Below are 24,455 nucleotides of genomic sequence, written 5' to 3'. Positions count from 1 at the left end.
CTAAAATACCAAAATATCGCTTTTGCAACGAATTGTCAAAATGAAGGCCATATTGACATGTTTCCCTATAACTAAGCCTAAAACATATGGTTTTCGATTAAACGTTTTTTTGTCAAGAAAGTTACTATTTAATGACATTGTAGCCTGTTAGGTTATTAGAAAGATTTCCATAAAATTGTTAGGTTGTAATCGCATTTAGGCCTATAAACTATAGACTAGTTCATGACCAGGTTTTAATAGCCAACCATCCTCATTTGTGTGGCCAATCATTAAAATGAACTATGATAACGTCATGAACCCAGAGCCACAGAGCAGTCTATCTGAAAAAGAACTGCACATCAGATGAAACGTCACGATTAAAAGAGAACTTCTTGGGGCTTCGCTCTCGATACGGTCTCATTGTGAGACAAAGCTACATACGTTGAAAACCAATGCCAATGAAGGGAAAGAGGAGAGTTGAGATCGGTGAGTTATTAAAATCATCATCAACAATGTGTTTTATAGCACAAATAATCAATGGAATAGTATTATCTCTATTCACATTGAAATATAGCGTCATGGTTGTCTTATTCATAAGTTTGTTCGACGACTGTTTTATTCTATAAACCTAAAGTAACAATACATGTCCAACTTTTCCCCAAATACATTTCAAAACAAAATAAAAACATTCATTCTAGCTAATTATTTGTTAAAATGTAAATGTTGCACAAAACTATATGCTGCATTTTATACATTCCCATCGTCGCAAATTCCTCAATATCATCCATCTGCTGTGTATAATGTATTTCTTTTTTTGTCTTCACCTGAAAGAAAAACATTGCAACAAATTGATGAAAATACGCCTTGATTAGATATTATAAAGTAATTTGGTTTCCGTTGATCTGGTTCTCTGTTTCTCCAGCGGCGCTCCTGTTGCTGTGCGCTCTTTGTAACGGAGACGAGTTGCAGCCTCAGCGAGACGCACCTCGAGCGCAATGTATCACCACCAGCCTGACTGTAAGTGCCTAAACTGACCGTATTTGTGCATTCGTGGGATTAATTGATCAACCTGACCGGTCACTTACTGTAAACCGAAATGATCAATCGGATTTTGAAAATACCTGTGGCCTGTCCCCCGCTTCGGTTAATGTTTCATTACTTATTAGAGTGAAAATTTGGTGGTCTGTGGCTGAGTCCAATTTTGAGATTATCCTCACAAACAATACATCCGGTTTGTCAGCTCATGTGCATTTATCGTTGAGATTTTTCTAATGGTGGGCTGTGTGGCCGAATGTCACTTCACATTGCATTGCAGAAGGATACAGGATTGCTCTGGTCATATATTTTGAAGGATAATAAAAGTGAAATTCTACAGCCCTAACAGAAGTCTGAAAGCAGATGTATTTCTGCTCTGACTTCAACAAGGTAAATGGAATAACAATGCATCAAAGAAGAGGGCAGAAACTCACAGTTAGTGGTGGTGACATAGCACCACAGCACAGGAGGCTGCTGAGGGGAGAACAGCTCATAATAATGGCTGGAACAGAGACAATGGAATGGAACCTGGAAACCATGTGTTTAATGGATTTGATACCATTCGCTCCAATCATTACCACAAGCCCGTTCTCCCCAATTCAGCTGCCAACATCCTCCTGTGCACCACACCTACTAGCCTATGTGTTCCTGTCATACACTGTCTAAAAAGGTGTCAAAACACATGCTTATAGATGCAGTCCTATAAATGTGACCTTGACTCAGAGAACAAAAGCAGAACTGCTATTTTAATAAAATGTCAAGAAATGTACAATTTACATTCTCGCCAGGCTTCTTGTACTTTCCAAATGTAAAACAAAGTTTGATGAATGTCTGACATTTGTGTTCAAACAGCTTTATGAATATTCTGAAAACGGATCTATATTCACTTCAAAAGCCATCTCGTTTTACAGCTGATCATCCTCACTTACTCTCTCTCCCTGACATGGTGACATGTTGTTCCAGGGGGTGTGGTGTACTCTGTCGGAAGCCCATCTGAATGGTTCTGGTCCTACCAGACTAGAGGTCCCTGCTGGGCAGAGCCTCCATATCATCATGCAGAACCTCCCAGGAGACCCTGTCTGCAGCTGGAGCCGTGGACCTGACCCAATAAGGTAGGTTTGGGTGTGGGTTTTTTTTTTCAACTTAAAGTTTTATTAAGTTTTCTTGTTTTTCAATCAACCAACAAAACACATTCCACATTCACAGATGTGACAGGCTTAAAAAAAGAAGAAAAAAGAAGTTAAAATATATAATAATAATACGTTTAAAAAAAATACAATTAAAATAAAAGATTAAGAAAAATAATAAAAGATTTTTTTGTGTGTGTATATATATATACTGTACATACACATATCCATATATACACACACATACACATACGTATACATACATACATTCACACTCATACACACACACATCCTACATACCTACATGTACTCACAAATGTAAAAAAAAAAATAAACACACAAAAAACATATATAAAACTTGCAGCAGCACTATCGAGGTTCTTATTAGCTATTTCTAGCCTTCGCTGAGACAACGAGACAATAATTCATTTTTAGTTTTTACAGCACCTTGGTGTGGGTGTGTTTGTCTTTGTTGTGTTACCAGACGCCTCAAGGCCATTGTATCATTATTGCGGGGTTCTGTGTACTTTTGCATCCTTGCTGAATTCATCTGTAATTCTTTGTCCTGCCAACAGAGGGGGCTATTCTATGACCATACCACAGACGTCTGTGAGCGATTCTGGAGAGTACTCCTTCGGCTGTGTGAATTGTGGCATCATCTCCTCCCTGACACTCTCTCTACTGGTTGGACCTCCTCTGAGTGAGTGACAGACCTGCTTTTCTAAACCACTCATGTGATATCAGATTCTGATCTGCACCACATTAAAGTCATATAACGTCAATACCATCATCATGATTCTAAACAACATTGAAATTCCTAGCTGTAGTTCATTCTCCCATTGGTTACCTTCAGGACGTCCGTCAAAGCCACATCTGAAATACATCCCTGGGAGAAGAGGCTTTTTACCTAACTTCCAGTGTTCTTCAGAGGGAAATCCCAAGCCAGAAATCAAATGGTTCAATAACCTTGACAAGACTGGGTAAACTTTGGTGAACATAATATAGAATCTTAAAGAGTGTCTTCAGGGGTTTTGACTTGAGTTTTGACTTGAGTTTTGACTTGAGTTTCATATGTAGGACCTCTCCAAGGATAGCTACATACTTTAATTTCTCCTCCTGTCCCACAGACAAGGTAGTCATGGGAATGAGACATCTAAGGACTCCGAGAGGTCCAACAACACAGAGGGAAGTAAACCATACTACAAGACAACAGTTATGTGCTGTGCTATTAACCCCAAAGGAGAAGAGTGTTCTCAGCTCTATGACTATGGTTAGTATTAATGTAAAAGTGTAAACGTAATGCCCCAAAACACTTAATGGAATCAAAGGCACTCGGGTCAGTTGAATAGTGACTGATGTGTGATCTGTTGGCTTCTTGTGTGTGTCTCAGACTTGGACAGCAGTCGTAGTGTGGATGATGATAATGAAGCTCCAGAGATCACTCTGAGCCCGGGTCAGCCCCTGCTGCTCCGCTGTAGAGAGAGAGAGAACAGCACCACCCAGTGGCTGACGGAGAATCAGGAACATGTAAGCGTTATCACTCATTCATTAACCTTTTACTTACATTGTTGAAAGCATATGATCTGACCCATTTGACTTTCCTCTCCAAGACTTGCTCACTGTATTTGAGGTAATGCAGTATACCGTCTTTTCCTCCAGGTGTCTGTATATCAACTATCCTATAGAGGAATAGGTATGACCTACCTGTTCTTTGAGTCGGTGAGAGTGAACCACAGTGGCATCTACATCTGCCGGAGCAACAACAACAAGATGAAGTCCACCCACATCCGGGTCCTGGGTCAGTACAACAGGCAACAACACTGAATCGTTCTCTTTTGACCTTTTCTATTCAGTCAAACATTCCCTTGACTTTTTAAAAATGTCTATCTTTACTTGGTCTTTACTCATCTATCAGACACTTTCTTGTCATCTGTCCTGATTCTATCCGTACCACCACCCCCTACCTGCTTTTCCCCCCTTTATGATGATTTCCAAGTGATTTCCATGTGATTTCCGGTGTTGTGTGTCCTCAGAGAAGGGCTTCATTTCCATCGACCAGCTGAATGAGAGCAGTACCATCTCAGCCCAGGAGATGCCAGGGTTCTGTCTGCGGGCCCTGGTCTCCTCATACCCTCTTCTACGCTGCCATTGGCTGGGCCCGGGTGGTGTACAGACCCAGTGCCCTGAACCCACACGACTGTGGAAGAACAGGTAAGTAAGGCTGGTGGCCTGTGTGGGCTTCCTGAGACTTCATTTAATCCAGGACATACTGCCATATCCATGTTCTATTTGAGTCTGTGTTTCTGTTGCAGTTTTATAACGCTTTACTAAAGGTCTACTGTATCTACAAGATTTGACGAGGTTAAGTCTGGTTCATAAGGTTCCATATGGTCCCCCCCCCCCAGGACTCTGGAGCTATGTAACCCTGAGCCAGGAGAGTACCAGTTAAATCTGGAGGCTGGGGTGCTGAACCTCACAAAGACCCTCTCTCTGTGTGTGGCAAGTGAGTGACAGCCAACTGCCCAGTCAGATACGACTTGTGATTGTGTGCATGACTCCTCAGTAAGACACCTGTCCTCCTCTGTCTCTCAGGTACGCCCACCCCCACTCTCTTCCAGGAAGAAGACTACATCACCTGTAAGACCAACAGCCCCCTCCCCTTCAACCTCACCTGGAGGTTCTGCTCTCTGTCCAATGACAGGTATCTCTAGATTTAGGCCAGAGTTTCTGTTAGGATGTTAGGATTCAGCTATATATCTTAACACTAGTGGTGTGCACCAATATCAACAATTCAATATGCTATTTGTATCATTTGATATCGATATGAGCAATGCATATGCGGCGGCAGGGAAGCCTAGTTGTTAGAGCTGACAGCTCGGTGATTCAAACTTGCAACCTTTCATTTACTTTTCCAACATCTGTTGTTCTGCCCCTGAACAAGGCAGTTAACCCACTGTTCCTAGGCCGTCATTGAAAATGAAGAATTTGTTCTTAACTGACCTGCCTAGTTAAATAAAGATTTTAAAAAATCTTGATATTGGTTATTGCTCCTGTTAACCTACCCAGATAGCACCTAATGTTCTGAGAACCATATGTTTCTCAGAACTTGGTGAGAGTGTGGTTGTCCTATGATTATTTTCCATACAATCTTCCTACAAAGATCTGAGAATCCAGGATTCGTTCTGAGAACCATATTTTTGTTAGGTGTCAATTTCATGGTTCTATTTAAAGTAATGTTCTCAGAACGTTCAGAGAACATTAAGAAACAACGTTCTTAAAAATAAATGTTTGCATTATTAATTCCTAAGCAAATTCATTTCCATGTGTCCTATCTTTGCTTGAAGTTTAAGCTAGCAGTGTTATTAAAAGTCTTATTGAAACATGTTCTCGGAAACGTTAATTAATTATCTTCTATATCACCAATAATTTCCGTTCTCAGAACGTTAATTAAACCTTCCAGGAAAACTTTCAGGGATCCATAGTAAAATGTTCTCGGAACATACTTTCCCACAACTTCTAAGAAACCAAATGTGCTAGCTGGGTATTTACTAACTTAGTCCTCTTCATTCATATTTGGAACATAAGGCTTCCTTCCACAAGAGGGCACCACTGCTGCTGGTCTTCTGCCTTTTTGGGGATGGTTTTCCATGATAGGCCACTGTCCTTCATCTCTTTCTCCACAGCCCTTCGCCAGGTTTCTTTTGGGTGGCCACACTTCCTTTTGTTAACTTACACTATTATGTAAAAGAAAAATACAGGATTTTGCTGCAACACTCTTACAGACTCGCAATCGAGCATAGGCCTACTTAAATGCCTGCTGATAGGCCATCAACAAGGTTCCCATTGCCCAATGGGAAATCAGCAAAAAGTTGTCTGAACTGCACAAAGCCAGTGCAATGTTATTCATTAGAAACGATATATTGAAATTGGTTTTAAAAAATGCAACTGATATGGATTGTCAATGCCATTGCCCATGCCTAGTTAACACCTGAAGCAACTCTATGGGGAGGTTTCCCTGACACAAACTAAGATCCTTTTCAATGGAAATTCTCCATTGATCGTGCTGTTTAGTCCAGGAATAGACTTAATCTGTGTCTGGGTAACCTACCCTATGTGTTTTTCTGTGTGTGTTAACCTGCCCCCCCCCCCCTTCCCCTAGCTGTCAGTCAGAGTCTGCAGCCTGGAAGGAGATCCCTGCCCCTCCCCCAGAGCTCTGTGACTCAGACCAGTTCTGCCATAAGAAGGTCCTCAGCTCTCTGGACAGGGTCGAGGTGGGGAACCACTTTGTCAAGTGCTGCATGGCAAACTCTGTCCACTCACAGGCACACTGCAGCGAGCCACTGTTCAATGCAGCAATGGTCTTTCAGCAGCAGCGGACCGTCAAACGACGTAAGTGGTCAGTCAGGAAAAATAAGTCATCAGAAAATCATCTACAGCTTTAAGTATTTTTATAATAGTTGTCATCATAGCTCCAGTGTGGAACAGAATTGGTCACAGTGTTGTCATGGCTGTTGTCAGACATTGGTTATATCTGTTGATGTGTGTGTTCCATCAGCCTCCAACTCCTCTCAACTCCTGAAGGTGTCCAGTCTGGTTCTGTTCCTGGCTTTGATGCTGGTCAGCGTGGCGCTGCTCTACTTCCTCAGGAAAAAGGTACACACACACACGCAGACAGACTTGCTCATCACACTCAAACATTCTCACACCCTCCTGATATGTTGTGGGTAGAAACCCCAGTACCAGAGCCAGCTGCAGGTGATTCAGATGACGGGGTCTAGTGACAACGACTACATCTACATCAACTTCAAAGACTTCCAGTACGAGCAGAAATGGGAGTTCCCCAGAGAGAACCTGGAGCTGGGTAAGACTGGGGAGATGTACCAGTGGAATGACTTAGCCTGACCCATCTACTTGGGAATCTCTAGTCTCCAGCCTCACCAATAGTATTCCCATCAACCCTGTGTTGTTGTGGTCTTTCTCCCCAGGGAAGGAGCTGGGCTCTGGGGCCTTTGGCATGGTGCTTCAGGCTACAGCCTACGGCATCAGCAAGCCGGGAGTCTCCCTGCAGGTGGCTGTCAAGATGCTGAAAGGTACAGGGTTTTACCTGTGTGATGTTTTACACTGCTGGCTAAGTGTTGGTGTTTGCTGAAGACACACTTTGTTTTTCATACTATTTAACATACCCTGCACCAGTTAAGTCACTCAGGTCGTTGTTGAGTCTTGATGTTTGCCCATGCAGAGAAGCATGAGACAGTGGAGAAAGAGGCTCTGATGTCAGAGCTGAAGATGTTGACTCACATCGGACGGCATGCTAACATCGTCAACCTGCTGGGGGCGTGCACTGGCTCAGGTACGACAGCCAATCACAGACAGGCTCAGAAACCAGCATTTAGCAGAAATAACGCAGGAATAACTACAACATGTAATTGCCAAGAACATGTCTTTAGATATTGTACTGAAACGAGTACATGTGTATTTAGGACTGTCTCTAAGCGCCTGTGTGTGACTCTGTGACTGTGTGACTTTCACAGGGCCAACTTACCTGATCTTCCAGTACTGCCATAATGGGGACCTGCTGAACTACCTGAAGAACAACAGAGAGCTGTACCACAAGTCTCTGACCGAGGCCTTCACCAGGGACCGCTTCAGCAGACTTTACCACAACCTGCCCAAGAGGAGCTCCACTGGAGGGCAAGAGAGCATCGCCCTCCTCAGCCTCACCTCCTCTCCCATGGACACCTCTGATGGTCAGGGTTGTGTAGACACAGACACATGAAGAAATAGGTGCTAATGTTAAAGCAGCACAGTTAAATACGTCGGTAGGATCTATTCACTGTTTGCCAGTAGATCCTGTTGACCCCAGCTGATCCATGCTGATCCACAGGTCCAGGGATCTATGAGAAGCTGCAGGAAGAGGAGGAGGAGGAGGCACTGACATATGCCGACCTGCTCAGCTTTTCCTACCAGGTGGCCAAAGGCATGGACTTCCTGTCCTCTAAGCACGTACGTGGATTGACAACCCTGCACACTACACACTGCACCATATTCACTTCACCATGTCCCCTCATTCATGTGATACTCCCTATTCCCTACATCATGACTCTCTACACACTCTCTCTATCTGGGTGTGTGTTTCTGTGTCCAGTGTATCCACCGGGACCTTGCGGCCAGGAACGTGTTGGTGTCTCAGGGTGGACTAGTAAAGATCGGAGACTTCGGACTGGCCCGGGACATCCACAACGACTCCAACTACGTAGTGAGAGGAAATGTAGGTACTATACACAGAAGGGAGTGTTTGTCTGTATTCTACAGATGCTCTGTTGTCAGTGACAACAGCTCTGTTCTAGGCATGCGGTGTAAGTGTGTGTGTCTGATGTCTTGTGTCGCAGGTGCGTCTGCCAGTGAAGTGGATGGCTCCAGAGAGTATCTTCCAGGGGATGTACACCATGCAGAGCGACGTCTGGGCCTATGGTATCCTGCTGTGGGAGGTCTTCTCTCTGGGTAGCTACATAAACATACCTACTCTTTTTTGTAAAAATGTATTGTCATTATTTTATTTCGTTTTTGTCCTTTATATTGTGTGTTGACCGAGTTTGGGGATGAGGTGGGGCTGCCAGGGGTATGTTTAGGATGGGGGGCTGCCAGGGATATGTTTAGGAAGGGGGGCTGGGGGGCTGCCAGGGGTATGTTTAGGATGGGGGGGGGGGGGGCTGCCAGGGGTATGTTTAGGGGGGGGGGGGGCTGCCAGGGGTATGTTTAGGATGGGGGGGGGGCTGCCATGGATATGTTTAGGAAGGGGGGCTGGGGGCTGCCAGGGGTATGTTTAGGATGGGGGGGGGCCAGGTGTATGTTTAGGATGGGGGGGGGGGGCTGCCAGGGATATGTTTAGGAAGGGGGGCTGGGGGCTGCCAGGGGTATGTTTAGGATGGGGGGGGGGCTGCCAGGGGTATGTTTAGGATGGGAGGGGGCTTTAAAAAGCATACATGCTGTACACGGTACAATTCCCAATCTGGCCCTCAAACTATCATAGCCACCTAAACATCCCCTTACAATTGGCTCATTCATCCCCCTCCTCTCCCCTGTAACTATTCCCCAGGTCATTGCTGTAAATGAGAATGTGTTCTCAGTCAACCTACCTGGTAAAATAACGGTAAAATAAAAAATAAAAAAACACTTATTAAAGATGTATTCCCTGCATCTTTATTATATGTGATTTGCTCTCATCCCTCCCTCCCTCCCTCCCTCCCTCCCTCCCTCCCTCCCTCCCTCCCTCCCTCCCTCTCTCTCTCTCTCTCTCCCTCCCTCTCTCTCCCTCTCCCTCCCCTCTCTCTCTCTCCCTCTCTCTCTCCCTCCCTTTCCCTCTCCCTCTCCCTCTCCCTCTCCCTCTCCCTCTCCCCCTCTCCCTCTCTCTCCCCTCCCTCTCCCTCTCCCTCTCCCTCTCCCTCTCCCTCTGTCTCTCTCCCTCTCTCTCTCTCTCTCCCTCTCCCCTCTCTCCCTCTCCCTCCCTCTCCCTCTCTCCTCTCTCCCTCTCTCTCCCTCTCTCTCCCTCTCTCTCCCTCTCCCTCTCTCTCTCCCTCCCTCTATCTCCCTCTCTCTCCCCCTCTCCCTCTCCTCTCTCCTCCTTCTCTCTCCCTCTCTCTCCCTCTCTCTCCCCCCTCTCTCTCTCTCTCCCTACCCCTTCCTCCTCCCTCCTCTCCCTCTCTCTCCCTACTCCTTCCTCCCTTCCTCTCTCTCCCTACCCCTTTCTCTCTCCCTCTCTCTCCCTCTCTCCCTACCCCTTCCTCCCTCCCTCTCTCTCCCTCTCTCCCTACCCCTTTCTCTCTCCCTCTATCTCTCCCACTCCCTCTCTCTCCCTACCCCTTTCTCTCTCCCTACCCCTTTCTCTCCCTCTCCCTCTCTCTCCCTCTCCCTCTCTCTCCCTACCTCTTCCTCCCTCTCTCTCCCTCTCCGTCTCTCTCCCTACCCCTTTCTCTCTCCCTCTCTCTCTCTACCCCTTTCTCTCCCTACCCCTTCCTCCCTCTCTCTCCCTCTCCGTCTCTCTCCCTACCCCTTTCTCTCTCCCTCTCTCTCCCTCTCGCTCCCTCTCTCTCCCTACCCCTTCCTCTATCTCTCCCTCTCCCTCTCTCTCTACCCCTTTCTCTCTCCCTCTATCTCTCTCTCCCTCTCTCTCCCTACCCCTCCCTCTCTCTCCCTACCCCTTTCTCTCTCCCTCTATCTCCCTCTCTCTCTCTACCCCTTTCTCTCTCCCTCTATCTCTCTCTCCCTCTCTCTCCCTACCCCTCCCTCCCTCTCTCCCTCTCTCTCCCTACCCCTTTCTCTCTCTCCTCCTCTCCCTCTCCCTCTCTCTCTACCCCTTTCTCTCTCCCTCTCTCTTCCCTCTCTCCCTCTCCCTCTCTCTCCCTACCCCTTCCTCCCTCCCTCTCTCTCCCTCTCCGTCTCTCTCCCTACCCCTTTCTCTCTCCCTCTCTCTCCCTCTCCCTCCCTACCCCTTCCTCCCTCCCTCTCTCTCCCTACCCCTTCCTCCCTCCCTCTCTCTCCCTCTCCCTCTCTCTCCCTACCCCTTTCTCTCTCCCTCTATCTCCCTCTCCCTCCCTATTTTCCTCTACCTCCCCCTCTCCCTCTCCCTTTAAGGTTTGACCCCCTACCCGGGGATAAAGGTGGACAACAACTTCTATGTGATGATAGAGAGAGGTTTTAAGATGGAGCAGCCATACTATGCCAGTGAATCTGTGTAAGTATCCACAACCGCTCTGCACCTACATCTATACATCATACACATTTAAAATTACAATCAAATATATGAACTGTAAAGGAGGTTTCATCCCCCTTTCCCTCCCTCTCTCCCACAGGTATAAGATGATGTGCAAGTGCTGGGCACTGGAGCCTCGGGGCCGCCCTCACTTTGCCAAGCTGGTGGCATTCATGGGCGACCAACTGGCCGACATTGAGGAGAAGGTGAGATTCAAACAACACAATAAGCCTCAATGTAGACGTATGAAAGTTTACAACTGGATAAATAGCACACAGCATTCCATCAGAATCAGGATTGCTTGTCATTTCTTACTATGCCCCTTTTCTGTCTTAGCTCTACTGTAACATCCTGGACAAGAGCTCCAATGACTCCTTATACCAGAATGCACCAGTGAATTCTGACCTCTCTGCCTTGGCCAACGAAAAGGAGGTTCTTTTGACACAGTCACAGAACCAACACTGCAAGACCCATTCCACTGGAGAGGCCCCAACAACAAAAACAACACCCTCTAACATGGTTGCCATGGAGGCTGATGATGATACACCTCTGTAACCATATCAGTGAGTGCAGGGGCCAATCTATCCTTCTACTTATTCTATTCCATACAATATACTCAGGGTTGGGGAGTAATGGATTACATGTAAGGGATTACAAAAAAACTGAAACTGCTATCCGTAACAGCAAAAATATTGTTATCGGATTACATATAGTTTTGAAAAACTAGATGATTACTTCGAGGATTACTTTTAAATTCAGAAAGGATGTTTTCTCAATGACATTCAAATCAGCATTGAAAAAAGGCGCAAGTTTATGTTTGTTTCACCTGAGCTCACCTGAGCGAGTCTGACCACAAGTCAGAGACCACTATGATGACACACAAAATGTGTTTGATGGATCATGGGAAAAGAGCAGGAACAGGCTTTTGTAGGCTACAGTCCAAGATATGGCTTCCAATGGAATGATTGCTGTCGGCATCCAAAGATGATCCAACTTGAATAAACGCTTGGAGGTCAGGATGACAGCAGTGGTGTCGTCTACGGCGATACGGATGTCACTTCTTATTGATATCTACATAGTGTATTGATGTGAGTCACCCTGCTGCTCTCTCATTTAGCAATTTCTGCTTTACGGATTGTGGTTGTTGTGGATGGCTGTTCACAAATCTAAATGTGTATTTAAACCCAATAATGGTTGAATTCAAGAAGTTTAAGCTGCCTATCAATCATTGTTTTTGAAACCAGTGGACAGCCAGTGAAAAATGCGCTCTTGCAACAACTGCATAGTGCGGATCCCAGCCTATGGAATAAAAGTAGGGGTTTTATTACTCAATCTAATTCATGCTGATAAAAATATACATCCATAGACCTAATGGACACATGCTCAAACTCACACACTTTTGATAGACTTAAAGGGGCAATCTGTAGTTGCTGCATCCATTTTATAAATTCTATATATTAATCTAAATATATAATTTAATCATATTATTATATGTAGTAGAAAGCGATGGGTTTGAAGAATTTTAGATAACCAACACATAAAGTAAAATTTTAAATCCATGTATGGCCAGCTATGTAAACTTTAACATTGATTTGTCCTGCAATAGATGTTATTCAATTGGTAACATACATTTTTGTATTTTTCTAATGCCTCTTAAGGGGAAAGTAATCTAAAAGTAACAGAATGCAATCAGATTACGTTCATTAGTTTGGGTAATCCAAACGTTACGCTACTGATTACAATTTTGGAGAGGTAACTAACGGATTACATTTAGAAAGTAATCTACCCAACACTGAACGTACTCAGTTTAAGATCTCACATATTATATTGTGGCACTGGCAGTCTATATTTGTATATTGCTGTGGATTTGAAATGCACTGAATTGAATACTTGCTTTATCCAAATATGTTTAACAATGAATATGTCAATTCAAACTTTTGCTCCAACACTGTAGAAATTGATAAATAATTATTTAACATTGAAACATAGTAAAGAATGTAGCATTTAATACATTTTAATACCAAGTGTTGGGCTGAGACAACCTCTTCTTGTGAACATATTGCACACATTATATTGAATTTACTGTGTGAAACCAACGCAAGTCGTGTTTTTCCTGCTTTTGGATAAGAGTTATTTCAGTCATTATTAAATGAGAGTCAGGTTCAGAAGACTGCTGGATTATTCTGTCAGTGTTTTTCTGTGTGAAGTTCCTTTCTTTATGTTTGTCCATTTGAGTTCTCGAAATTATTCTTATATTTGAAATAACGTATTTAAAATTATCCCTGTTTTTTGTCGATTTTTAGGTCTATCGGTAACAAATAGTGGTGTATTATATTCGGAGGCGGGGGGAAACAACGGCACAAAATGCACAACAGGTGGCGCGAGAGCTGCATTAGTCGCCAGAGCGACAGCTGCGGTTCAGGTGTCCCGAACAACAAACAGGCTTAGGTTCAGGTTGCATTCTACGTTAGTAAGGCTACAAAGCTGTGCGTAAAAAAGACATGAGTGGTTCCAAAGTGCCTTGTAGTCGATGAGTTCATTAACCCTACAGTAATTGCACACTGGGCTTTTCTGTTGACCTGTCCAACAGTCCGTTTTTGGGCTGCTGTTGGTGAGTCTGTGCAGACGAAATAGCAGAGTTTAACATGGACATCGGATCAGTGAATGATCTTCCTTACGACGACTTCGTGAATGTTTTCGGTACTGTGGTGGAGAATTCTCAAATCATACCGGCTGTGGTGATCTGGAGGCCAGTATAAACTATTTCATCTCGCGCATGGCCCGGCTCAATACGGAATACAAGGACCATTTGGGTTCCCCTTCGTGATATGCACGCGGATTAACAACAAGACGACCATCCCACGGTAGCTAGAGGAGCGACTCCGGGAACGGGTGCCATCGATGAAGTGAAGAAGATCTGTCATGTCCGTTTACAGGCGTTCTTGGTCCCGGACATACCTAACAAACTATGGCCGTGTTTGAGAACACCAAAACTGTAATGTATCGTAGGTCAATTTCAGTGGTGAAAAAGGTATCCAATTGTCATGCTTGAGTAAAAGTAAAGATGCCTTAAAGTAACATTTCTCAAGTAAAAGTGAAATTCACTAATTAAAATACTAATTGAGTAAAAGTATTTAGTTTGAAATACATTGAAGTATCAAAAGTAAATGTAATTGCTCAAATATACTTATTTATCAAAAGTATGAATACTTTCAAATTCCTCACATTAGCCAAGCCAGATGGCAGGATTAAAAATAAAAATAAAAGTTTTGTTTGCGGATAGTCGGGGGCACACTCAATCACTCAGACATAATTTACAAATTAAACATTTGTGTTTAGTGAGTCTGCCAGATCAGAGGCAGTAGGGACGAACAGGATGTTGTTTTGATAAATGCATGAATTGAACCATTCTCCTGTCCTGTTGAGCATTCCAAATGTAACGAGTACTTTTGGGTGCCAGGGAAAATGTATGGTCAGTAAGTACATCATTTTCATTAGGAATGTAGTGTAGTAAGAGTAAAAGTTGTGAAACATATACATAGTAAATTACAGTACAGATACCCCAAAAACAACTTAAGTAATACTTTTAAGTATTTTTACTTAAGTACTTTACACCATTGGTAAATTGTGATTGACTACAAAAATAATTAGTCGTTATTTATGATGCAATGTGATTTGTAGATCAGTCAGTCGTCTGCACTGTCGGCTGCAATGTCAAACAAGCCCCACTACTGACTGACGTGATGACTTACGGTTTCGTGTGGTCTGCCTGCTGTGTTGAATGTGCTTGAATAGTGGATAATAATGTCAGCATTCTTGTTGTGCGTAAAGGCGTAATTGTACAATGTGTCAAGTAATTAAATAACTGCAGATGTTTCATTTGACTTTATTCTGATTTCAAACTTGAACTTTATAGTTTAATAAAGAATTAAAAATACAGTACATTATTCACAGTGCCTATCATTAAGACATCAACGATGTGATAACATTAAGCACATAAATAGGCTATATAATTGGTGTGATTGACTCATTTTTGTCATATAACAATTTATCAGAAAATGCATCAGGATTGTCAATATTGACAGAATCATGTCCCGTGCATAGACTGCATATATTTACATACATAAACTAAACTTGGTTGTAGACTGCCAACATTTTCAGAGAAAGTATCTGAACTGCATTGATTTTAGTAAAGCAATCAAAGTAGGCTAGATGCCCGACGTAGCTCTCAACCGAGTTGTGTGGTCTGTATCACAACTGTCTCTCCAGGCAGTGGGTGCTGCCCTCTTCTGGCAACGCAACGAGAGGCTGCAGACCAGAGCAGTGGGTCTGTACACGTATGTCCAAGGCCAACTGTCATCATCAGTGCATGACCCGCATGTCCTCAGCACGACAACATGAGGTTAGAGTTCAGTCGCAGAATGATGATATCGCAGACAATGAACCTGCAGTCCTCGCCTTTCACCTCTCTTCAATCTGACACCGCGGATAATGCACATGAATAATACCAACGGAGTCTGTTTGACTGAGGCTGCGATCACACAGGCAGCCGAATTCTGATATTTTTTCCACTAATTGGTCTTTTGACCAATCACATCAGATCTTTTTCAGAGCTGATCTGATTGATCAAAAGACCAATTAGTGAAAAAATATCAGAATTTGGCTGCCTGTCTTAACGCAGTCTAAGAGTGTCCCCTTTCCTCAGTGTCTGTCCAGTTTTCATCCATCCATATCAGCCCTGCTAGGCCGAGTCTCTAGAACCTAACATGGAGTGGGCGTTTAAGGGTGAGGGGGGTGTCGTGGTGGTGGGATGTCCTGCCCCCCCGACTCCCACCCCTGCCTCATCCTTCAAGTCTCCTGACGTAATGGACGAGTCCTGCTCAGGGTCGACCCCCCTCACTCTCTTCTTGTCCTCCTCCTTCTTCCACTTCATCCGTCGGTTCTGGAACCAGATCTTGATGTGTCTCTCTGTGAGGCTGAGGGTGAGGGCCAGCTCGACACGCCGCGGCCTGCTGATGTACTTGTTGAACAGGAACTCCTTCTCCAGCTCCAGGAGCTGTGCTCGCGTGTAGGCCGTCCTTGTCCGCTTGTTCTCCTCCGCTTCCACCATGTAGGGGCCTGAGGAGGGTGGCAGGGGGTGGAGGATGGGGAGGGAGGAGAGGGTGAGAGAGAGAAAGGTAAAGGGGAGGGGTAGAATGGGTATCCATTTTGTGGCACTCAAGATGAACTAAACATTGTATCCTGCCACAGTCCCAGTAATGTCCCAGTAAAACCCCAGTAAGGCCTCAATCTAGGTGAAATTGGTAATGACTCACCATTTAGAACTCTGGTGTACCTATCTGAAACACACACAGCAGCACATTGGCTGAACACAGTCAGCTCACACACTGATCACCAAAGACTGTATAGAAACAACTCTATTGGGTAACTGATGATACCTGAAACAAACAGTACACATGTAGGCCACAGGCCAACTCTCACAGATGCCGATGCTGCTTCAGTAACAGATTTACTATACTGAACGGAAAGTTTCTATGTGAGGCATCATATATTCTGTGACGAACAAGCTCTGAAATGAAACAAATCACTTTCAAATCTACTTGGGCCACCACAGCACATTGAATATTACATAACTGCACATTTATCACAATCACTCACAAATGGATCGATAAATTGGTTTGGAAATTACTATTAAATACTAAAAAGAAATAATAGGTCTATAGCTACATTTGTATTACTGAGTAAGTTGACGAAAACCAAAAACGAAAACAAACAATAGTTGAATGTCATTTATAATGCGTGTAATCTCTAGTACTAGTCTATATTTAACAGCAATTTCACCTGAAAAGGTTTCACTAACTTTAAGGTTTCATTAGTATCAGCCCGGATCAGCAAGGCAATTTAGAGACAGTCCGTGAAAAGTTTACTTCAATTAATCACTTTTATTTCGAGTGAAGATATAGGCCTACATGATGAAGGTATAGGCCTACATGATGAAGGTATAGGCCTACATGATGAAGGTATAGGCCTACATGATGAAGGTATAGGCCTACATGATGAAGGTATAGGCCTACATGATGAAGGTATAGTCCTACATGATGAAGGTATAGGCCTACATGATGAAGGTATACCCTTATACTTTCCCACTGTTACCACTACATTTACATTTAAGTCATTTAGCAGACGCTCTTATCCAGAGACTACAATTATTTTGTGTTTTGAATTCTGAAATTATGGCTCACTTGTTAAACTTTCGTTCAGATATATTGGTGAAGGGATTCGTTGATTTAAAAATATACAATTAAAATATATTCCATGAATTACTTGATCTGCTCATAGCTTTAGCGTTGGCTCATTCTTGCAGTGGTTGCGTTCGTCCGTTGAAGAAAATATTTTCACTGAAATAAACTTTTATCGAAATTAGTTAAGAAAAGTTAATCGCTTGTAGTAAAGTTACATGATTTTCTTAAATAATAAATAATAAAAACACATATCGCGTAATGAGGTTATAATAATTAACACATTTCTATGATAATTGTCTTAATAATAGGCCTACAAACAATATTGTTTAGATTATCTTTGATGAATGTTGAGTTGAGAGAATAATTGTTTATAGGCCTACGCAATAATTGAGAAGAACCGATTCTGCTTGAGACTTATCAACTTTTCCACTTGTTGTTACCCTCAATTTATTTAACAAATTAAATCCATAGTAACATACATTCGTTTAATTGAAACCAACACAAATGCTGTGTGATTGGTTTGAAAACTTGTTGAATTATTTTAGCCAAAAAATAATAATAATCCTAAATGCTCCCATTGACCCGCTGAACCGAGTTGATTTAAAATGGCCGCAACAGAAAATACTTTTAGGATAAAGAGTTGACTAATTATTTTCTGTTATCCCTAAACCCTCCACGTTAATTATATACCCTTTAATATATTTTACATTAAAACATATATTGATATAACTAAGGTTATTGTAAGACACTTTCATATGTAATACGAAACATTTTTCATGAAGACTTATATGGATCATACCTGCCATTAGATAATCATTAACAAATAAATAGCCACAACTGAAATGTTCACATATTTGAAGTAAATCGCAACTTGGAATTTAAGACAGAAGGCACACTTTCAGAGGCATACAAAACATTGTTGTTCTATATGAGTGGAACACAGGTCCTTTACAGATTAATTGACAAGGTAAACTGACACCCACCCACGACATACTGTATATTGTAGACATCATGATGTCATTTAAGTCCTTATACGTGCACAAAAGCCTCGGTATATTCAAACTTCATGAACATTTATGCCGACTAACGTTTGGTAATTCCTAAGGTCTATATTCACAGCAGTGGCATAGCTAGCCTAAACACAAAGCAGCAATATGGTATAACGAATGCGAGAGTTAGGCTAAATAGCTTTTGAATTATACTTAATGTTCAGTGTAATTGTTGATGAATTCTCTATACATAACACTCACTCCCTTGCTATTGGCAAAATAAAACTCCTGAATGTTCAATTGTTAACTATTGAGGAAATACTTTTGTTGAAATATTGTATTTAGTTTAACTTGTCTAATATTTGTACAGTATAAAATAATGTGTTCAAACTAAGTGTTCAAACGAATCCATTTCGATAGGGCTACCATAAAAGAAGGTCTGCAATATTCCTATAAATGTGTGCGTAAAGATTCCTTGAGAGGCCATAGATTAATTCCTTTCTTTGCAGCACTGCGGTAATAATGACTACGAGAAAATGCCCAAGGTGACTGCAGTCAGTTACCTGCCCACTGTCCCTTCCAGGTGTGCGCGTGAGACTTGGTTGTTTTCATCCAGGGGAAAGGCGGGTGATATTTGTTCCTATCCGCACACAGAGCCAACCCCCCCGGGTATTCGTAACCCCCTGGCGGGAGAGTCTGCTGGGGCGCCTGGGGGTGGTGGAGCTGCGGCACACCCGGGTCCTCTCGCATGGGAATACTGTAAGGAGCAATGTCAGGGAGACTCGCCTGGTCTAGCCCTCCGATGGAGGGCGAGGAGTAGACGGACTGAGCCTGCCGGGCCATGTAGAGGCAGGGCGGAGGGCTGTGGCTGTAGTCCTCGCTGTGTGGACTCTGGTAGGCGCAGGAGTTCTTGAACAGCTGCGCGGGAGAATAGTAGTGCTCTTCTCGATTCATGACTGCCGAGGGCCAGGGCTATCCAACGGGTGTGTGTGCACACGTACCTGCGCCCTATAGCCTACACAGCGTGGAATATTGTGCTCTGCTCTACCTGTGCTGCTCGTGCGCCTGGCGCCGCTATAGGCCCTGGACAGGTGTGTCATTACCATGTGACCCTGTTGCACCTAAGCCATTGGTCTCACTGTTTACACAAAACGGAAAAGTTCGCGACTTAGTTTCTATTTGTGTCTGTATTCTCTGACCCGCAGTCCGATAATGATTGAACAGAATTTACCGTGCGCAAATCAATGCCCTCGGCAAACACTGCACTGTTTGACGCGGGTATCTGAGACCCACCTGCCGCCGGGTGGTCCTAATGCAGCGATGGACAGGTGAACGGGGGAATCCGCGGGTCCTATCTCTGCGCACAGACAGGGGTTAATGCCACCGAACACCTTATCAGAGAGATTGTGGCCTGCGAGACCAATCACGGTGAGAAACGCAAACAGAACGTGTCTTCAGAATGTCAGCATCATCACGGCTTGCTTTGGCTTTGTTGGTGGGAAAGAAGAAGAAACGATGGGAGTACAGTGCCTGTATGTGGATGTCACTGCCGTCGAACAATGTCAGCCATTGAACAGTTACACTGAGTGTACAAAGCATTAGGAACACATGTTCTTTCCATGACATAGACTGACCAGGTGAATCCAGGTGAAAGATATGCTCCCTTATTGATGTCGCCTCTTAAATCCTCTTCAATCAGTGTAGATGAAGGGGAGGAGACAGGTTAAAGTAACCAAACTGTCGCTTGTTCGAATCCCCGAGCTGACTAGGTGGAAAATCTGTCGATGTGCCCTTGAACAAGGCACTTAACCCTACCTGTTCCTGTAAGTCGCTCTGTGTACGACTACAAACTAAAATGTATATCTGCCATTCAGAGGGTGCACCAGTTTGAGTGAGTCAAGAACCGCAACGCTGCTGGGGTTTTCACGCTCAACATTTTCCGTGTGTATCAAGAATGGTCCACCACCCAAAGGATATTCAGCCAACTTGACACAACTGTGGGAAGCATTGGAGTCAACATGGGCCAGCAGCCCTGTGGAACGCTTTCGACACCTCGTAGAGTCCAAGCCCCTAAGAATTGAGGTTGTTCTGGGGGCAAATATGTTGTACACTCAGTGTAGCCTATATGAACGAAGTTCTCTTATCAATATGCGATTGATAGAGGGGGAAATCGATAGCCAGATGTTATAGGCCTACTCGCATCGACTGACCCTGGTGATAAGCAACTTAGATTGGGAGGTGGTTGTCTTGGAAACTTGACAATGTGAGAGGGATCAAAGACCACGTCCTAATTTAACACTCTCCTAGTTGGATACCTTTTAGTGTTCTGTCAAAAGTTTCCAAAACTGCGACTTTTAAAATCCATCCCAAATGGCTCATTTAACACAATTTAACGGATCTCCTCTGGTTACTGGTATTAACAAACAGCATCAGAGCTCGTGTCTCCCGCTGCCACGTTCCCTCTGTGTTTGCTGGTCATTAGGTGCTCACTCCATTAAACAACACTCCTCGTGGAAAGAAAAGAGGAGAGCCAGGGTGTAAACCAATTATCATGGAGTGAGGAACAGAACTCAATTAGCGCGCGTGGCGCGTGGAAATACACGTATCTCCAGGACCTCAACTGGGGGCAAGGCAGCAGTTAAGGCCCATTACTTAAAATGTCCAATTTATTACGATGTTATAACTGTAATGTTATAAAGCACTAGAATTGATTTCAGCTGACCCTGCAGGCCATCAATAACCATGCTTCTGACAGAAGAAATATAAAAAATGCCAGTCAAACACACACAGAAACGAATATGGCAGCACTGAGTTCTTCAAGAGCACGTACACCAGTATATTTAATGGGGCACTCAGCACCTGCTCTAAAGTTCAAGTAAACCAATGCCTTACAAATCAGTCCATGTAATGTTGCTTAAAGGTGTTTATACTTGCTCGTCGTTTGAAAAAGGAAGGAAATTGTTAATCCGGGTCTAATCCCCGCTACACTGGCAACGCACAACGGAGTTTATGAAGCGTGACTGCGTAAAATGCCATTTAGACCCCCTATCTATGGCATTGAAATGTGCGTAATGGTTTTCAGTGAAAGGTAATGCGGCGTTGCTGAACCCTTTGCGGACACACGAAACCAAATCCACTGATTCACAAACAGGTTTGCAATTAAAAAGCCTTTAAGGGCTTGATATGGAGCGCAATAATTGTTAGTGCTGTGTAGGCCATTGAGAGGGGTCATAGCCGTAAATAGTGCAGCACGGGCTATGGACCCAAAGGTTGCGAGAAACACCAGATGGAACGTATTAATTAGTGCTGTAGGGAGCGATGGTTATAATGATTGAGTGAATGGCAAGCTGTTGATGCGGATGTTGCCTCAGCCCCTGGGTTAACCCCAGGAGCGCCTATGGAGCAACATTGAACGAATTCAATATTAAATTAAATTGCGCCAACAATATATTTCATATCGTATACATTATTACAATCCAAAATAATCAAATTACATTATAATACAATTATTATCATTGCCTAAAAAATGATGCTAATTAAAATGAGGCCTGATGAAGTTATGTCCTTATTGGCTCCCAAGTGGCGCAGTGGTCTAAGACACTGCATCTCAGTGCTGGTTCGATTCCAGGCTGTATCACAACCGGCAGTCATTGGGCGGCGCAGCGTCGTCCAGGATTGGCCGGTGTAGGCCGTCATTGTAAACACGGCCATTTGTTCTCAACTGACTTGCCTGGTTAAATAAAAATAACGATCTAATACTACTGTTATTAGTCTATTATTATCACTATCAACGGCTAATTATTGAATTAACATATTTGGGATATTGGATTCAAGAAAAAACAGGGTTTACAGAACCCGAGGAGTGTCACGGAAACAGCAGATATGATTTATTTAACAAACAGACGTTTCTGATAAAGCGGGTAGCTACATGTCAAGAAGAGGGAGAAACGATAAAAAGTGCTTACCCAGTGGCGACAGCCTTATGTAAACACGACCAACTGTGAGGAACGACAGAAGAATTCAAACGACATTAAAATCAAATCTACTCTGAGTGAAGAAATTACAGCACCATTAATCAAACTATGAAAGACAGTGAAATAAAAACGGCAAATCAAGTTAATGTCCAATCGAAAGGATTATACAAAACATCTTCTTCTACATTATGGGATTTTATACTTTATTGCATTTTGTGAGACTAATTATGTAGACTATATTTGAGTTAAAAACCATTAACATGAGAAGAGAAATTTGAACAAGGTAGGTTAACGACCTGACCAGACGAACTTCCCTGAGCCCTATGGTTATAACCTATGATAAGACCCACTCTGTTGGGAGAAAACTGTTATCCCTATACATAGTGCAAGGGACATACAAGCAAAAAGAAGGTCAAAGGCCCTAGGTACTGTCAGTGCAGAGGTCACCTTCTTCTGCTGGATTATAAGGCACATTACATCTGTGGAAAATGGAAAACACGAAACCTCAGCCAGTCTACCCTGGGTACCCCTGTAGGTATGACTTCGTTAACCTGAACTCAGTTACTTGATCTGGATTGATTATGTCAAAAGGTTTTACCAGCAACTTGCACTCAGGACTAGGCTCTAATACTGTCACTAATGTCAGTTTACAGATTGTACCAGAGATTTACAATGAATTAACAGAGCTGAATGCAAGACAGGGTAAAGTGTTTGTCAAAATAGGGAATAGAAATAGGAAAGACACTCCTAGATAAAAGATCAGTAGAAACAAAGACAATTTAATTAGTTATACTTGTCACAACCTTACAACAGCAACCAGTCTTTCTCACATTCTAACACAAACACACTCTCTTTCGTCATTCAATGGGTATATTTATGTCTTTGAGGGGGGGGTAAACCTCCTCTGGGTAACACCATTACAGCACTCCCTCCAAGGTTATGATGTCACACGTGGCTCCTTCCACTGGGCGTGTCCTTGACAGGTGAGCGTGGTCTGCTGCAATGGTTTGATTGATAGAAGTTGTGGCCTATCGAGTGGGAGCTTGTCCTGGAGTGGAATGAGGAGGAGGAGCTACTGTCAGTGGAGGGAGCGGTCTCTACAACAGCGTTTCCCAAACTCGGTCCCGAGGCCTCTCCTGGGAGCACGTTTTGGTTTTTGCCATAGCACTACACGCCGATTAAAAAAAATCAAAGCTTGATGAGGAGTTGGTATTTTGAATCAGCTAGGGCAAAAAACATGCCCCCAGGAGGGTTCAGGACTGAGGTGGGGAAACCCTGGTCGAGAAGAAGATGGGGGGGCGGTCCTTCATGTTTTGGGGACAAAGTGTCTCTTGTGACCAGAGGCTCTTTTATGTCGGTGTTTCTTGTCTCTATGGCTGTCTCTGTCATTGTCTCAGTCCCTTCTGTCTTTGTAGCTGTCTTGGCCTGTGTTGCTATCTTAGTCTTAAAGATGGACACAAAAGAGACAAAGTTCTCGGCTGTCTCTATGCTTGTCTTTGTCCCTGAGTCCCCTGTGGTCTTTGTATTCCCAATTGTCTCTGGGTGGTGTCCTGCCCCCTACTATTTGATGTCTGTACTCCTGAGTGGCCAGCAGGGCAGCACTGTGGAATGGTGTTGAGCAGGAAACGCTTGTTAGTGCTGCACAGCGGACACTTCATCCTGAAAGACAGTTGAACCAAAATTAACACTGCAAAGCCAGCAAGGCCTTCGATATGAGCCAGTAACTTTGACACCGGTTTGTACGGGTCAGTCATATCTTGCCGAGAGTCAAAGACATTCTGCATTGAAAGCCAAACACCCATAACAGATCCTTAACCAGATCCTTTGCTAACACATCCCACTCACCAGCCTGCTGGACCCATGGTTTCTGCTTGCACCCAGCCCGATTGGTTTCCTTCAACAGCTCATCCAATGCACGTCTACATGAAACATGGGGAGAGGGAGAACACCTGACCACTGTGACTGACCCAAACTTAAGGAAAGCGTTGACTATGTACAGACTCAGTGAGCATAGCCTTGCTCCTGAGAAAGGCCGCCGTAGGCAGACCTGGCTCTCAAGAGAAGACATGCTATGTGCACACTGCCCACAAAAGGAGGTGGAAACTGAGCTGCATTTCCTAACCTCCTTCCAAATGTATGACCATATTAGACACATATTTCCCTCAGACTACACAGACCCATAAATAATTTGAAAACAAATTTAATGTCGATAAACTCCCATATCTATTGGGCAACCAGTGAAGAACAAACACAATTGCAAATACAACCTATATTTATGTTGAATTATTTCCCTTTTGTACTTTAACTATTTGCACATCATTACAACACTGTATATAGACATAATGACATTTTAATGTCTT

The 24,455-nt window shown here is 43.6% G+C and overlaps 2 protein-coding genes and 1 pseudogene across 2 annotated transcripts; 2 read left to right on the top strand and 1 right to left on the bottom strand.

Moving 5' to 3' along the window:
* The first annotated feature begins 327 nt into the window (after positions 1 to 327).
* On the top strand, positions 328 to 13,085 carry flt3 (fms related receptor tyrosine kinase 3). The gene is made up of 23 exons (XM_064941357.1): positions 328 to 465; positions 902 to 996; positions 1,978 to 2,126; positions 2,717 to 2,841; positions 2,995 to 3,121; positions 3,269 to 3,411; positions 3,532 to 3,668; positions 3,801 to 3,939; positions 4,175 to 4,352; positions 4,547 to 4,644; positions 4,734 to 4,842; positions 6,301 to 6,530; positions 6,697 to 6,794; positions 6,870 to 7,002; positions 7,127 to 7,231; positions 7,381 to 7,491; positions 7,673 to 7,888; positions 8,026 to 8,144; positions 8,287 to 8,409; positions 8,531 to 8,642; positions 10,773 to 10,872; positions 10,991 to 11,096; positions 11,227 to 13,085. The coding sequence occupies exons 1-23, from the start codon at positions 432 to 434 to the stop codon at positions 11,443 to 11,445; spliced, it is 3,006 nt and encodes a 1,001-aa protein (XP_064797429.1). The 5' UTR covers positions 328 to 431; the 3' UTR covers positions 11,446 to 13,085.
* A 113-nt stretch (positions 13,086 to 13,198) lies between these two features.
* On the top strand, positions 13,199 to 14,766 carry LOC135516950 (2-oxo-4-hydroxy-4-carboxy-5-ureidoimidazoline decarboxylase-like; annotated as a pseudogene).
* An 807-nt stretch (positions 14,767 to 15,573) lies between these two features.
* On the bottom strand, positions 15,574 to 19,105 carry LOC135518527 (pancreas/duodenum homeobox protein 1-like). Its single transcript, XM_064943698.1, has 2 exons — positions 18,685 to 19,105; positions 15,574 to 16,008 (listed from the first exon to the last, which is right to left on the bottom strand). Exons 1-2 carry the CDS (start codon positions 19,073 to 19,075, stop codon positions 15,632 to 15,634), a joined length of 768 nt encoding a protein of 255 aa, XP_064799770.1. The 5' UTR covers positions 19,076 to 19,105; the 3' UTR covers positions 15,574 to 15,631.
* Between the last annotated feature and the right edge of the window lie 5,350 nt (positions 19,106 to 24,455).

The sequence above is a fragment of the Oncorhynchus masou genome, chromosome 28, assembly GCF_036934945.1.
Source record: "Oncorhynchus masou masou isolate Uvic2021 chromosome 28, UVic_Omas_1.1, whole genome shotgun sequence".
Taxonomy (NCBI): domain Eukaryota; kingdom Metazoa; phylum Chordata; class Actinopteri; order Salmoniformes; family Salmonidae; genus Oncorhynchus; species Oncorhynchus masou.
The sequence above is the reverse complement of the archived record's forward strand: the minus strand, read 5'-3'. Positions and strand labels throughout refer to the sequence as shown.

What these genes read in the sequence shown, in the direction of transcription:
- flt3 (XM_064941357.1), top strand. Translation starts at nt 432, where the DNA reads ATGCCAATGAAGGGAAAGAGGAGAGTTGAGATCG. An exon ending in TGCTCTCTGTCCAATGACAG is followed by an intron (nt 4,843 to 6,300) that starts GTATCTCTAGAT and finishes CCCTTCCCCTAG; the next exon opens with CTGTCAGTCAGAGTCTGCAG. An exon ending in TACTATGCCAGTGAATCTGT is followed by an intron (nt 10,873 to 10,990) that starts GTAAGTATCCAC and finishes TCTCTCCCACAG; the next exon opens with GTATAAGATGATGTGCAAGT.
- LOC135518527 (XM_064943698.1), bottom strand. Translation starts at nt 19,075, where the DNA reads ATGAATCGAGAAGAGCACTACTATTCTCCCGCGCAGCTGTTCAAGAAC. An exon ending in CTGGAAGGGACAGTGGGCAG is followed by an intron (nt 16,009 to 18,684) that starts GTAACTGACTGC and finishes CACCCTCCTCAG; the next exon opens with GCCCCTACATGGTGGAAGCG.